Source organism: Gobio gobio, assembly GCF_949357685.1.
Source record: "Gobio gobio genome assembly, chromosome: 18".
Taxonomy (NCBI): Eukaryota; Metazoa; Chordata; class Actinopteri; order Cypriniformes; family Gobionidae; genus Gobio; species Gobio gobio.
Genome location: NC_137111.1, coordinates 42,976,006 through 42,991,196, shown reverse-complemented (window position 1 = coordinate 42,991,196; position 15,191 = coordinate 42,976,006). Strand labels below are relative to the sequence as shown.

Here is a 15,191-nt window from a genome sequence, read left to right as displayed (position 1 = left end):
CACAAAGCTTGAGAATTTGCCATGCTTTGAACTCCTATTATAATAGGAGATATGCATATGAATAGGGATATGAAGTTTGGGGTATAGTATTTTTCAGCAAAGATTATTTATGCCAATAAAAACTTTTACATTTGTAACAAAATCATTTTATTTGAAATACTAAGTTTATTTGAAAACTTTCTGTTCATCCAAGAATTCTGAAACAGATCAATCGATAAATCCGGTTTCCACAAAAATTCAAAGCAGCACAACATTGATGTTTTCTACATTGATAATAATCAGAAATGTTTCTTGAGCAGCAAATCATCATATTAGAATGATTTCTGAAGGATCATGTGACACTGAAGACTGGAGTAATGATGCTGAAAATTCAGCTTTGATCACAGGAATAAAATATATTTTACAATATATCCACATAGAAAAGTTATTTTAAATTGTAATAATATTTTACAATATTACTGTTTTACTGTATTTTGGATCAAATAAATGCAGCCTTTATGAGCATTAGACACTTGAAAAAACATTACAAACTCAACTGATCCAATTTACTGAATATTCTGTTTCTAAAACATCATTATAGAAGTAAAATTGCTTGCAGATATTTGGAAATGGAGTCATGTCAGTGACGTGTTCCTTTTGTCTTTTATTGCAGATGGCAACATAAACTCCAGAACGTCTGTGGTGGTTCTGTCAATATTGTGTACTTTCCTCCTGTGTTCAACAGGCCTTCTGTTGTGGCTATACTGCCGTGACAAGTAGAGATGACTTCACGTTACTGGACTCCTCATTCCTATGAATAGCTTGAAATTTACATACACGCTTTTTTCTTAAACTAATTAATCTAATCTCCAGTGTATTAACACAAATTTTAAGGAAACTAGGTAAATTATTTAAGTTAAGGCAAAAATATTTTTTTATAACTACTTATAGTTGGCTTTTATTGTATTTAAAGTTATGCTGCTCAAATAGACTTTATGTAAATCAGATTTGGTAGCGAAGAAACCGTAAAAGTTGAAGTGTGTGATTTTTGTTGCAATTGCAATCCATTTGTTTCAATTTGTTCCAAATCCTGTGCAACTTGAAAAAAGTACATTCCATGATTTTTAGCCTTTATAAAAGGAATCAAAAATAGTATAAGTAATTTTACAAAAAATATATTTTGCAGAATTCACGGCTACTTTTGAATGGCCGTCAATGGAAAAAGATATGCCTAAAGTGATGTCATTACAATAGCAATAACTGAACACTAGCTCAACCCCTGGCATAAAAGATGTCCCTAAAGTGATGTCATTACAATAGCAATAACTGATCTCTAGCTCAACTCCTGGCATAAAAGATATGCCTAAAGCGATGTCATTACAATAGCAATAACTGAACACTAGCTCAACCCCTGGCATAAAAGATATGCCTAAAGTGATGTCATTACAATAGCAATAACTGAACACTAGCTCAACCCCTGGCATAAAAGATGTCCCTAAAGTGATGTCATTACAATAGCAATAACTGAACTCTAGCTCAACTCCTGGCATAAAAGATATGCCTAAAGCGATGTCATTACAATAGCAATAACTGAACACTAGCTCAACCCCTGGCATAAAAGATGTCCCTAAAGTGATGTCATTACAATAGCAATAACTGATCTCTAGCTCAACTCCTGGCATAAAAGATATGCCTAAAGCGATGTCATTACAATAGCAATAACTGAACACTAGCTCAACCCCTGGCATAAAAGATGTCCCTAAAGTGATGTCATTACAATAGCAATAACTGAACTCTAGCTCAACTCCTGGCATAAAAGATATGCCTAAAGCGATGTCATTACAATAGCAATAACTGAACACTAGCTCAACCCAGTGCATGAGTTTGTGGCAGGACTATCCACCTTTGGAGCCACAGAAATGACACACTTCAGCTTTAAAACTGACAGATTATTGAAGACGTATATATTTAAAAACACTGACTATTCAAATGTTTGTTTCTGTATAAATATGGCACTGAAAGTCATTGTAGCTGCTGATGTCAGAGGGTTTCACACACAATCATCACTGGAGGGATTTACTTTCAATGTAGCGTTAAAATGAACAGGATATACTAAGATTGATGAGATGTATTTTATTTTTTCATAAACTTTAGTACAAAAATAATCTTGATTATGCACGGCCTTGACCAAACATTACTAATGTTTTTCTTTTTTTAAGTTTAGGACAGTATTTAGGTCAAAAGTATTTCTTGGAGTTGTGTGTGTATTTCTAGTGTTTCACAAAATAAAAGCATTTTTTATATCATAATTAATCATGAAAATCAGTCAAAAATATGTAGCCTTTTAGCCACGTAATCCACATAGCACTCCATCGTTTACAGAAATGACAACTCTCACATGTCCATTCCAACTAGAAGGTACAATCTTTTAAAATCAAGTCAGTTAAAAAGGAGGTAGTTGTGAATTTAAATATCAATGATGACGAAGATCTCTGGCTTTTCTGTGTCGTGTACCTGCATAGCAGAATATGTGATTGCTTTCACTTCTGTACCCTGCAAAACAAGAGCATAAAAGCATTAAAATCTTTGGAATTTGATGTCTGTTTAAATGCAAGTGTAATTTATGCACCACACGGAATTCAAATGTTTGTGTTACCCATATCAGACATAACAGTGTTTGACTCAACCAATGATGTGACTGTTTGCTTGTACATTCATCTCGGTTTCTTAAGACTTGTTTAGTTTGGTCAAAGTAAAAGGATCTGCCCAAATGAATAAATGTAGTACATGTTCACAAACACTTTCACAGATTAAGTAATGTAGAACACCCGTATGACTCATATGAGCTTTATGTTTGAAAACAAGTGGACTGAAAAAGATTCATGTTCCACCCCCCAAAAAAACAAGTGTTTAAAGGGATAGTTCATCCAAAAATTATAATTAGCCCATGATTTACAAGTCATCCTAGGTGTATATGACATTCTTTTTTCAAACAAACACAATCAAGAGTTATATTAAAAAAAGTCCTGGCTCTTCCCAGCTTTATAATGGCAGTGACAGTCCATAAAAGTGCATCTATCCATCATATAACTGCTCCACACGACTCCAGGGGGTTAATAAAGGCCTTCTGAAGCGAAGTGGCACGTTTGTGTAAGAAAAATATCCATATTTAAAACTTTATAGACTAAAATAACTAGCTTGTAACTAACTAGCTTGTAACTAATAACTAGCGCCACTTCACTTCAAAAGGCCTTTATTAACTCCCCGGAGCCGTGGAGTGCAGTTATATTATGGATAGATGCACTTTTATGGACCAACAAGTTACTGCCATTATAAAGCTTAGAAGAGCCAGGACTTGAATATAACTCCGATTGTATTCGTCTGAAAGAAGAATGTCATATACACCTAGGATGACTTGAGGGCGAGTAAATCATGGTCTACTTTTCATTTTGGTTGAACTATCCCTTTAACCCTTAATCGCCCCTCAAGTAGGGTTTACGTTTGAGTCCCTTGGGGTCAGATAGACCCCAAGCTTTTACAGAGCGATTGCATAAGGAAATATAATTTTTTTACATGGAAAACTATATATCATTTTTTTATTTACTTCTCAACTATACATTTATGCTGTGTTTTTGTGGGTATTTGGTAGTTTTTTACCTATTTACTGCACAAATACTTAACTATGTCATAAATTGGCTCATTAAAAATCATTTTTTTATGAAAAAATCACTTGAATGATGATCTTAAATAAATATAAATAGTTTTTGGACATTGCTCTATGTGTTAGGGATAGAATACTGCCATCTGTAGGTTTGTGGAAAAACTTTAGGAATTATAGTTAAAGAGAGAGAGAGAGCAATGACCACATTATCCAATAGAGGTCCATAGGGAAGTTATGCAAAAGTTAAGCTGCCGTTCATCTTTCTTTTATTTGCCCTTTTCCCTCTCTTTCTCATGATTGTTCCATGTTGCATTTGTGCTCTAGTATTTGTCCTTCATTTATGTATGGAATTTTTTTAGATTTATGCCAGTTTTGTTGATTTTATTTGCCAGTTTCTATAAAAATGCTCTCTGTTGCAGTCACACATGTGCGTGTTTGTGTGCGTGTGTGTGCGTGTGTGTATGAGACAGAAAGTTCGTTCCACTTTGTGTTTATGCGCTAGGACCAGATCTTGATATAAATGTAGACATTTTCAGATTTATACTGGATTTAGTTGATTTTTTTTTACAAACAAAGTGAAAAAAAAAGCATTTTTTACATTTTCCCATTCATTGCCAAAATCCAAAAAAATGCTCCAGACACCTGTGTTTGTGTTTGTGTGTGTGTGCGTGTCAGTGAACATGCTTGTTCCATATTGCATTTGTGCTCTAGTATTAGTACTTCATTTATGTATGAAAATATTTCAGATTTATGCCAGTTTTGTTGATTTTATTTGCCAGTTTCTATAAAAATGCTCTCTGTTGCAGTCACACACATGTGTGTGTTTGTGTGTGTGTATGTGCGTGTGTGTATGAGACAGAAAGTTCGTTCCACTTTGTGTTTATGCTCTAGGACCAGACCTTGATATAAATGTGGAAATTTTCAGATTTATACTGGATTTAGTAAAAAAAAATTGACAAAAAAAGTGAAAAAAATGTATTTTTTACACTTTCCCATTCATTTTCAATGTGGGGTCAATCTGACCCCGAGGGACTTAAACGGTAATTTTTTTTTTACACACCTTTAGAACAACCAAATCAAGCCCAGATTTTTTGTGCATGTTTAGATAGATTATGTAGGAAAAGTCACCGAGTCTCATGGCCCTGAGATGAAGGGAACACTTTTAAAAAATGGAGGAAAAGTCCAGTGGGGTCAGCTGGACCCCAAGGGACGATTAAGGGTTAAACGCTCGTTTTTTGGGGTCAACAGCTTATAAAAACGTAGTTCTGTTTTTTAGCTTGTTTGCTGCACACCCCGTCACATAGCAGCTTTAGACATTGTTCTGTTTTTTTGTCTTTTTTGTTATAAATCAGAAATGACAAGGAGGCAGCTTCACACAATAGATAATACAATAAGTCAATGGAGAGGGTTGGATTGTAGATTATGACACGTTTCAAATCAGTATATCGGTAACATTTTCAGACTGGTCCAGCTATCATACTGTCAATTCTAGTACTCCAGTTTTGTGCTGCTGAAATGCAAGCAATACAAATAAAAAAGTCCAATCATGCACTGTGGTTGTGATCACCTAGATAAGAGTCTAGTTAGATGTTATGCATGCATTTGTGGTCATTCTAATTCTTGCAAAAGGCTATAATTAGGGAATCCCCATAAGTGGATTATCAGCAAATCAATCAATTAAAGGCCTCTGGGGGGTTCTATTTATAGGATTGGCAAAGAAAAATCATAATGACAACATGAGCTACTGTTAGAATGCGTAATAAACCACAGCTGTGGCCACACAGACCGAAAGGAAAAGTACCTGTGGGTGCTTATTTATGCTGAATTCTTCGCCCCATCTACAAACAAAAAAAGTGATAAAGAATTTAAATTAGTTTTATGTTAACATGATTCACATCTGTTCTCAGAAAGCCGGCTTTGTGAGATTGCCAATTCCAGGTACTGGCAGTGAAAGCCACTACTGGAATAGTCCGACTCTTTTCAGGAAATGTGGGGCCACTTTCAGGGCTAGAGGAAATCAAGCTTGGTCAAATGGGTCAACTATTCATGAAAGCTGACCCATTTGTCAGCGAGTCACAATGAAACTTTATTTCACATGACTGTCTCTTTCCTCACCCATTTTTTCTTTTTTCTTTTTTTAAGCACAGAACTGAAAGTTGAACTTGAATGTGAAGATGGTCATTTCATTTGAGCAATTTCTCATTCTCTGGAATATGCAAGGCATAATGCAACTGGTTGCATAGGATTTTATGGTCAAAAGTGATGTCTAGAGGGGATATATATTTTTAATGACCCTACAAGTTCAATTAAATCATCAAAATATGAGGAACATTTTATAATTTTGATTAGAAAATATACATATTATAGATGAGTGAAGAACAAAACACTAAACTTGGTTAAAGAATTCATCTGACAAAATTATTATGGGGAAAATAGCAAACTACAGCTACAGGTTTTATTTTACTATGCACATTTTTTTTCCCACTATTATCATTGCACCGCTGCTCTCATGGTACGGCAGCAAAGTTCCTTGATTATTACGCAGGAATGAGAGTATAGTTCCTAGCCATAATCGGCCTAGAAAATCACAACTTTTCATTTTCCGTCGGTCTTAGTACACGATGTAACTACAGAAGAGTCACGTTTTAAATAGGAAAAATATTGAAACTTTTGAGCGAGATGCAAACGGTCTTATCCGATTCAATGATCAATGCTAAAAGTGCAACCGCCAGATCCGGAGAGCGGCTGAATGGATTTGAAAACGGTACAACTCAGCTGTTTAACTCTAGGGGAGTTGGAAAATGAGCCTAGTGTTCCTTTCAAATGCAAAGCAGTCGTGCCATCAACGCATTACTGATTAAGATGAATTAAATGTTTACCATTGTTACATTTCTTTAAGGCAGTTACCTCACATTCATAATTTTTTTTTAAAAACATTGATATTGTAGTTTACCCTTGGTATTCGTAGTAAAACTGTGGCTTCCGGAAATAGGGAGTGTGATAAAGGTCTATTCTGACTTTATAACTTACAATTGTGAGGTAATATCTCACCATTTTGAGAAAAGAAGTCAGAATTGCGAGATACCTTTTTTATTTTTTATTCTGTGGCAGAAACAAGCTTCTGTAGTATTGTGAAAAGCGATATATAAATAAATTTGACTCGACTTGAGCGACTAATTTCATTTTGTAAACAGAATATAAAAATCTAATATTTAATTAAATTATAGCAGGTTTATTGCCAGTGTGTTTGTTTTCCCATGGGAAACATTTGAGAGACAGATGTGTCTAACTCAGAGAGAGCGAGCTTTAAACAACGTGAACATTGTCTCTCAGTTAGAGACCATCTGTGTTCAGGGCTTAGTCGCACTCTGATGAAATATTCACAACAGTCACCATTTCCAGTAAAAATCTCACTTTCACTATAAATCCGATTCAATCAATAAAGCATGTAATATGACGACATGGTTCTTTCTGAATCATTCCAAAGCTTTCCGTCTCGCTTTGTAGACCTAACCCAAATGAATTGAACTCATTTGGTTCAGGAAACAATAGATTAGTGTTCTGCTGAATATAGTAGCTCAGTGGACCGTGAGGTGACATTTGGTGAAGGAGGCTCTTAGTATTCCTAGTAGTTTTATTTCCAGGGTTTTATTTTCAGTCAGGTCTTACCCAATAGAGCGAATTTTGTACTGCATTCGATCTATATGAAGCACCTTGACTTCCTGCAAAACATGAAGAGGGCAAGATTGTTGGAAAACAGAGAAGACTGAGATTATAGGAAAATCAAACAATGAGTGCATGTGTTACCCTTGGAACGAAGAAGAGATCAGCACTAAATTTAAAGAGCCAGTCATCCAAAAAATGGAAAAGGAGTGACTCCAAATCGTCTCCTGAAACAAAAACAAGATCAAGTAACCACTTCAATAGAAAACATATTATTAGAAATTAGATAAGATTATTAGATAAGAAAAGCATAGAATTAAAAAATTCTTTTTTATTAATAATCTGTTGGTTCTCTCTTGTTTTTTGCATGTGTTCATAATTTCTTTGCATGATAGACTGTCCAAAAATTATGTCCACCCAATTTGGCATTTATCACAACTAGGCAATAATCTTACAAAATCTTTAACAATTTTTAAGTAATATTTGAATAAAGGGTGATGTCAATTTTTGAAGGCCGGACACACGTTTTGGCTGATGAAAAATTATGTTTATTCAATTGCTTTTATTTAAATAGTTTGTACAAGAATATATTCAAAGGCTCTCACATCTAAGCTGAACTGAACTAAAAATAAATAAACTCAAAAATATGATGTCAGTTTATATTATTAGCCGGGTTGAAAGCCACTGGTCTTGCAAAGTAGCAATTCACAAACAAGCAATTCATGAGGCCGTCAATAATATTATCAGTGCAAAAAATAGCATTTTCTTTCAGTTTAATGGCTTTTTTGTCTGTTGAATAGCGAAAAATAGTTTGTTTTGCAGCATAAAAGTTTAATAGAATAATTAAGCACTATAAATGTGGTTGTCTCGTGAAATGTTTTGGTCATTTGAAGCTTTAAATGTCAATTCTGCCTCTGCACACTTTGAGAACCACTAGACTAAACTATTTAATATCATCCTCCGCAGTAAAAATTGTTTATTATGCTGAGAGAATTTAATTAATTTCTGTAATTATATTACTTTTAGACTGTGCCGTCACCAATTAGGTCTGGCCACAAAGTTATAAAGAGAAAACCTCTCCTCTGACTCTGGCTGGAGGATTCACACAATTCCAGTAAAGCTTCGCCTCACTGTAGGGCTGGGTGCCGCCATGCACCTCATGATACGATACACATCGCCAGAAATATTAATATTTCACTAAATCATGAGTGAATCTTGACTGAAGCTGCCAAACGAGAGAAAGAGATAAATTATTATCCAAACACTGCAAGCCCGATTAAACAAGAAAAGTGCACACATTCTTTCTAAACCAGCACTATTTCTCCACTGTGGCTCTGTGATAGCATGTCGAATAGAGCGTGTCAAGAAACAATGCGCACACACACACACAAACATACTGGTTTCTGTGTTTTATGGGGACTTCCCATAGACGTAATGGGTTTTTTTATACAGTGCAAACTGAATATTCTCTCCCCTTACACTAACCCTGCTGCTAAACCTATCCATCACACAAAACTTTCTGCATTTTTACATTTTCAAAACATTTCAGTTAGTATGATTTAAGCCGTTTTCCAAATAAATGTCCCCATTAAAATGCCTGCACTTCTCCCACACACACACACCCACACACATAGTGGCATGATTTAAAGAGACAGGTGAGTCAAAATGGGCCCTCTTTTAATCATTTATTCACTCCTACCAGTCAAAAGTTTGTTTTTTAAGGGAAGTTTCTTATGCCAAGGCTGTATTTATTTGATCAAAATACAGTAAAAACTGTAATATTGTGAAATATTATTATAATTTAAAATAACTGCTTTCTATGTGAATATATTGTAAAATGTAATTTATTTCTGTGATCAGAGCTGTATTTTCAGCATCATTACTCCAGTCTTCAGTGTCACATGATCCTTCAGAAATCATTCTAATATCCCGATTTGCTGCTCAAGAAACATATCATCGATGTTGAAAACAGTTGCTGCTTAATATTTGTATATGCTTCATATAAACCGTGATACACTATCATTCAAAAGGTTTGCAGTATGATTTTTTTTAAATAATAAAAAAAATACATTTATATTTTATTTTTCTTCAGCAAAGGTGTAACAAAAGATTCTATTTTTTTTTTTTTAAACTGTTCTTTTGAAATTTATATTCAAAGAATCCTGAAAAAAAGTATCACGATTTCCACAAAAACATTAAGCAGCAAAAATTGTTTAATGACACTGATAATAATAATAATAATAATAATAAGCTCCATTGTTAATAATAGAGAATTGATAATTGAGCAGCAAATCTGCATATTAGAATGATTTCTGATGCCTTTCTGTTGCTCAAATAGGTAATGGGTTTGATTCCTAGGAAATGAACCGATCAAACATGTATCCAAAGTCGCTTTGGATAAAAGCATCTGCCAAATTAATTCATGTAAATGTCCTGAAGGATCACGTGAGTAATAATGCTGAAAATTCATCTTTGATCACAGGAATGAATTACTCTTTAAAATATATTCTAATAGAAAACATTATTATTATTATTTTAAATTGTAATATTTCACAATATTACAGTATTTTTGATCAAACAAATGCAGCCTTGGTGAGCATGAGAGGCATACCGGTAAGTATTTAGTGGTGAAAAGCACCATAAACGAAGCCTTTCTTTTTACTGAAAAAAATCCCAAATCTCCCTTATGGTTTTCAATCAGTCACAAAAACCGATGGCATTTGGAGTAAATCCCATTTACATAAGCGCAAATGTGATTTGACATAATACAGGTTTAGTTTTCCATTATTTGTGTTATTTATTTAAGGTTTACTATCTTGTAATTCCAGGTGTTCTGAAAAGAAAAGGTTGAATATTGTGTCCCACCTTCTGATTCTACTTCTAGAGTGTCAGTGGGTTCCACCGTTTCTGTATCCGTCATGTAGCCAAACATTCCCATTGCACACTGCTCAAAGGCCTCTTCCAGAGAATCGCCCCACGAATGAATCCTACAGTAAAAGAAGTTCAAAGTTATACAGTGAATACACATGGGAATGTCACTATGACTTTTTTTTTTAAATCTAGCTAAAAACAGCACTGAGCCAAAGTTGAACAACCCATCACATTACTAGTGATGCAGGAATGACGCCCTTTCCCTTTAAAACCATGGGTAATTTATCTTTTCCTTCCGATGTTTACCATTAGACGAGCTTCTGACATTCCAGCTCTCTTTGCAATATTTAATTAAAGTAAGAGTACAGCCAAATACTTACTGGACATCTGCAGTATGATCAAGATCTGAAACAGAAGATCAAATATTGCTTTGATGATGACATGACTTTGGTTCACACTCAACAAAAAAAAAGCTACACTCTTAAAAATAAAGGTTTTTACAGCGAATGCCATAGAGGAACCATTTAGTAAAACATTCCATGTTTTCTTATTGTAAAAAAACAGTTGAATATTCTAAAGAACCTTTTTTTCCCACTATCCGTATAAGTTCTTCATGGAGCCATAAATGCCACTAAAGAACCTTTATTGTTAAGAGCATGGGCGTCGGAACCATTGTATGTGGGTGGGACAAGACCCACCCACTTTTATCGTCTCTAATTCAGCACATGACTGTTCACATACCCCTAACTGATAAACACTTATTATTAAACACGTTAGACGCTTTTTTTTCTTCACTTTTCTAATATTTTCTTACTTTTTATTGAAAATAAATGCCTTTCCGATCTGATATGTGATTGGAAAATGGAGTAGAGCGAGTTCGGCAAAAGGCGGATTCGAACCTCGGGTCGATTTGCGTCAAAACGTAATGCCATGCATCTTACCCATACTCTATTGCTGCTGTCAAAGATACGATGGTGATTTCCGTAATTTTGTCTAGCCCAACCAGACATTTAGCAAATAAGACGATATATTTTTACTTAATGTAAATGGCATCTACTCCAGTAAAAAAATTCTGGGAGAGGACCCACCCACATTTTTTTTGCTCCGATGCCCATGGTTAAGAGTATATAAATATGTGATTAAACTAACAATTTGCAAACATTGAACAATCACAGAATTGCAATATTTTACTTCCAACATTTTCTCTTTTTTTAATAAGAGCTGAAAACACAAAATATTATATTTTAAAGAATACGGGTAAGCAAACAGTTGATGGGCCCCATTGACTTCCATAGAAATAAATTATATGGAAGTCAATCGGGCCCATCAACTGTTTGCTTACTGACCATCTTTTGTGTTCAGCAGAAGAAAGAAATCATACAGGTTTGGAACAACTTGACGGTGAGTAAATGAAGACAGAATTTTCATTTTTGGGTGAACTGTCCCTTTAAGATTGAGGCATTAGAACATTATCTATAATACTATATGAAGCAAGCCTGCCGCACAAGTCCTGTAAGCTGAAGCCAAAACGTGTCTATCGCCCCCAGGTGGTTGGTCCCAGTATAGCTCATAACTCCCGCCCCTTCATCTTTTCTCACGGACGCGAGACAAACTAAACAATCAAATTATACTTAATTTTTCCCCAAAGATGGTTTATGTGATTGTAGGCAGTTTTTATCTCGCTAATTTCATTTCAAGTGTTCGTTTTTTACATTAGTTTAGTTTTAGATAGTTATTTGATGCTATAAAAACGGGATTGACAGCTGTGATTGACGGCCTCCCTGGGTGAAGTTGTCACTGAAGCACCAACTGATTTTTTCGGGATTTTCGGGAGGAGATTGGAGCTTTAGCTTTAATTTCTACATTTCCATACCTGTTTATTTCACACCGACATAATGAGTTATTCTGCATCTGCGAGAGTGTGGGCGGGCTTTTGATATCTCTACTTCCTGCTCTCTACTGCGCAGACTCTGTCCAAAATTTGCGCAAGATGTCAGCGCCATATTCGGACGTTGGCGGCTTCACTTGACATTTCTTCATTGGAAGGTAGTGAAGATGCGTTGTCCGGTAGTACATGCACAGATTATACAGACCCTTAACATTTAATTAGAGTTATTATATGTAAATTAAGCTTTAATAGATTATACTTTTCGAGGACAAAATTATATACGTATATTTTATTAACATATCATGTCTGGGCAGTTTTCGTAGCGTTACACCGTTTTGACCTGCAGGTGTCAATCATTTTGTGAAGCAATTGAGTTTCTTTTTTCCCCCTCTTATCGCTACTTCACACGCGTCTTACCATTACTAATCTTAAAATGAGGCGTATATAATAAAAATGTAATAATATGTTTTGTAATTTACTATAATTACGTACATTGTGCGTGGTTACGTAAACCTCTGGTATCAAGTCACGTGACCCAATTTATTTTCATGAGCGTCACAATCATAGTTGCCAAGTCCGCGTTTAACACTTTTTTTTTGGCTTCTTTTTTTGGCAAGTCGCGTTAAAAAATCACGAGTCGCGGGTTGCGTTTTTTTGGGCTTATTTTAAAAAATGTGGTTGCTTTTTAGGAAAATATAATAAGCAACTTTTCTTTAACGTTTCTTTACACTTATAGTCACTGTTTTGTCCAATACATTGACTGACACTGTCTTCTCGCAGCCATTCAGTGCAACGATACAAGTGCTGTAGTAATCCGTCCTTTTATATCCCGCCTCGAAGAAAAATCGCATTCAACGTGCAGGTATGTGACGTTATAAATGCACGTAATGATAGTTAGTAGACTTAAATAGACGTATACATTTTTTACAAACAATGCCACCAGCAGAGATGTACAGAGATGAGAGGAAACAGGGAGGAGAGGCACCTAATTTAATTAAAAATATATTTTTGTAATGTATTTAAAATTACAGGCTATTATAAAAAAACAAGTAGGCTATAATAATAATAATAACAGTAGGTATGGTTCGAATTTATTTTATTATAAATATGTGGCTATATTGCAGCGCTTCCATATAGTGCTTGCCTGTGTCCCAATGTGCATACTATATCCATCCTAAATAGTATGTGACATTAGTACTTCTCAATACTATTTAGGGCAGATAGTGTGCACATTGAGATGTAGGGATTATCTTTTTCACGGTTTGCAGTGTGTGTTCACTACTTACTGCCCCTAATATGTGAGCACTAACTTCGACTATGGGTTCCCATAATTGGCCTTCATGTCACTTTTTCTCTTTTTCCATCTCCAAACCTCTTCTGTTCACAGCTGATCGGAGGATATTGCGTGTCCTTTATTGCAATTTGATGATTTTTGTAAAATCACATCTGTTTTTGCTTTTCAAACTCCGAGAGGTTTCAGTTTAATATGTTGCAGGCTCATTTATTGATACAAATTTTGGGCTTGTTTTGGAAGCTGTGGTTGCTTATTTGTCTCGCGAGAGTTGGCAACACTGGTCACAATACATTTGCCTGTTAATATTGCGTTTGTGTAAAGTTCCTGTCAAGTAACGTCCATACATTTACTTATATGTGACTCTTATGTATGAATGACATACGTTTCAGGACATATACTTTACGTTTAAGTGCGTTTTTGATTGTGTTCGTCACTGGATCTGCATGACGCAAGCGGAATACAGTGAATTTGATTCTACTTACACTCATATTTTCTGGTGATTGGAGGGTATTTTAACTTTGTTGCTTCTTGCGCATCTGTGAGATCAAGTTCGCGTTCATTCATGGCTCTGCTCTGAGTGAGTTTTATTCCTCTGTAAGGGTTATTTCCGTGATAACATGCTAGACATGTGAAGACAGACACAGTGAGCTATGTAGGCTAGTCATTTTCAAAATAAAAGTCCCGTTAGTACTTAAAAAACTTGATACATATCTTATAAGTGTCATCGCTGTGGTAATGATAGTTGTTGGTAATTATTTACTTCAGCTGTAAATCCAGCAGTGAAGCCCCTTTTAATATGCTAACTTTATACACAGCTATAAAAGGAGATTTTTTCATTCACGCACTGGTAAGTTACCTCTTCCAATATAGATGGTAAAGGAGGAGTAGACAGAGAGTTAATATGTGCTATTAAATGCCCTAATGATTAATTCTCCACTTTGATATTCCAGTAGGCTAATTGATAGGGGAGAGCGGGGCACAACCTAACGCCTTTTGCCTTTCTCAGTTTGTGTAAATCCACTTGGGGTTCAAAGTATTTATTTTTTCCCACATTAATTGCACACATGTCTAGTACAATTATGTGGTTTTGTTTCATTAATACAGTGTATACTTTTTTCTTGATTTACCCCGAAAGAATGGAAGTGAAATGTGACCAAATGACAGCTTAAAATGTTACCTGATATAATAAAAAAAAATATACAAGACAAACTAAAATATTTTGTCAACAAAATACAATTATTAACTTTTTAAAATAAAATAGTGGCATTTTTTAATCATTAAAAATATAAACATTTTTGAATTTGACTACAAACACATCGCTAAATACAGCTATACAGCATAGTTCAAAACATAATAATAATTAATCATTTCTGAACATTAACTCTGTCATTATTCACCCTTTTCTCATGGTTTCTCAAAAGAATTAATAAAAGTATAGAATATAATATCATATTTCTAATAGGGGCTCATTGTAACGCACCCCATCTGCACAACTGGGATTTAAATCGCGGTTCGTGTCTTCTGCTGTTAGATCAGCATTAAAGAAGGATCTCAACTATTAAATAACAGATATAAGATTCAAATAATATTGGATTTGTCTTATTTTAAATAAACACAAAAAAAACAGAGATGAAAACTAAACTTAAGTAAGAAATGTACTTTTGCTATGGTTAAATAAATGTTCAGTAATATCTTTTGGCGCTATTTTTTCTCTAAATAATGTTGATATGGCAACTAGTAAATAAACTAAGTTTAGTCATTCTGGCATGTGTGGAAAGTGTTAAACCATGTGTGTTCCTTTGCATGCATTGCACAGGATTTGCAAGATGCAGCCA

At 34.7% G+C, this 15,191-nt stretch overlaps 2 protein-coding genes across 3 annotated transcripts in view; one reads left to right on the top strand and one right to left on the bottom strand.

The window, feature by feature from the left end:
• LOC307142444 (uncharacterized protein) overlaps window positions 1-15,191 on the top strand; it is a 120,513-nt gene that overhangs the window by 87,775 nt on the left and 17,547 nt on the right. The window lies entirely within an intron of this gene.
• zbtb8os (zinc finger and BTB domain containing 8 opposite strand) lies at window positions 128-14,045 on the bottom strand. Of its 2 annotated transcripts, XR_013818472.1 has the most exons (8): window positions 13,839-14,045; window positions 10,555-10,579; window positions 10,169-10,290; window positions 7,448-7,530; window positions 7,310-7,362; window positions 5,442-5,478; window positions 1,774-2,532; window positions 134-1,444 (listed from the first exon to the last, which is right to left on the bottom strand). XR_013818472.1 is itself a non-coding variant. In XM_079843328.1 (7 exons), exons 1-7 carry the CDS (start codon window positions 13,918-13,920, stop codon window positions 2,446-2,448), a joined length of 489 nt encoding a protein of 162 aa, XP_079699454.1. In that variant the 5' UTR covers window positions 13,921-14,045; the 3' UTR covers window positions 128-2,445. The 2 variants fall into 2 exon arrangements, 1 of the variants encoding a protein (XP_079699454.1); XM_079843328.1 differs by having other exon boundaries at window positions 128-2,532.

What these genes read in the sequence shown, in the direction of transcription:
- zbtb8os (XM_079843328.1), bottom strand. Translation starts at nt 13,920, where the DNA reads ATGAATGAACGCGAACTTGATCTCACAGATGCGCAAGAAGCAACAAAG. An exon ending in GATCATACTGCAGATGTCCA is followed by an intron (nt 10,291 to 10,554) that starts GTAAGTATTTGG and finishes CTTTTACTGTAG; the next exon opens with GATTCATTCGTGGGGCGATT. An exon ending in GCATAAATAAGCACCCACAG is followed by an intron (nt 2,533 to 5,441) that starts GTACTTTTCCTT and finishes CTTGTTTTGCAG; the next exon opens with GGTACAGAAGTGAAAGCAAT.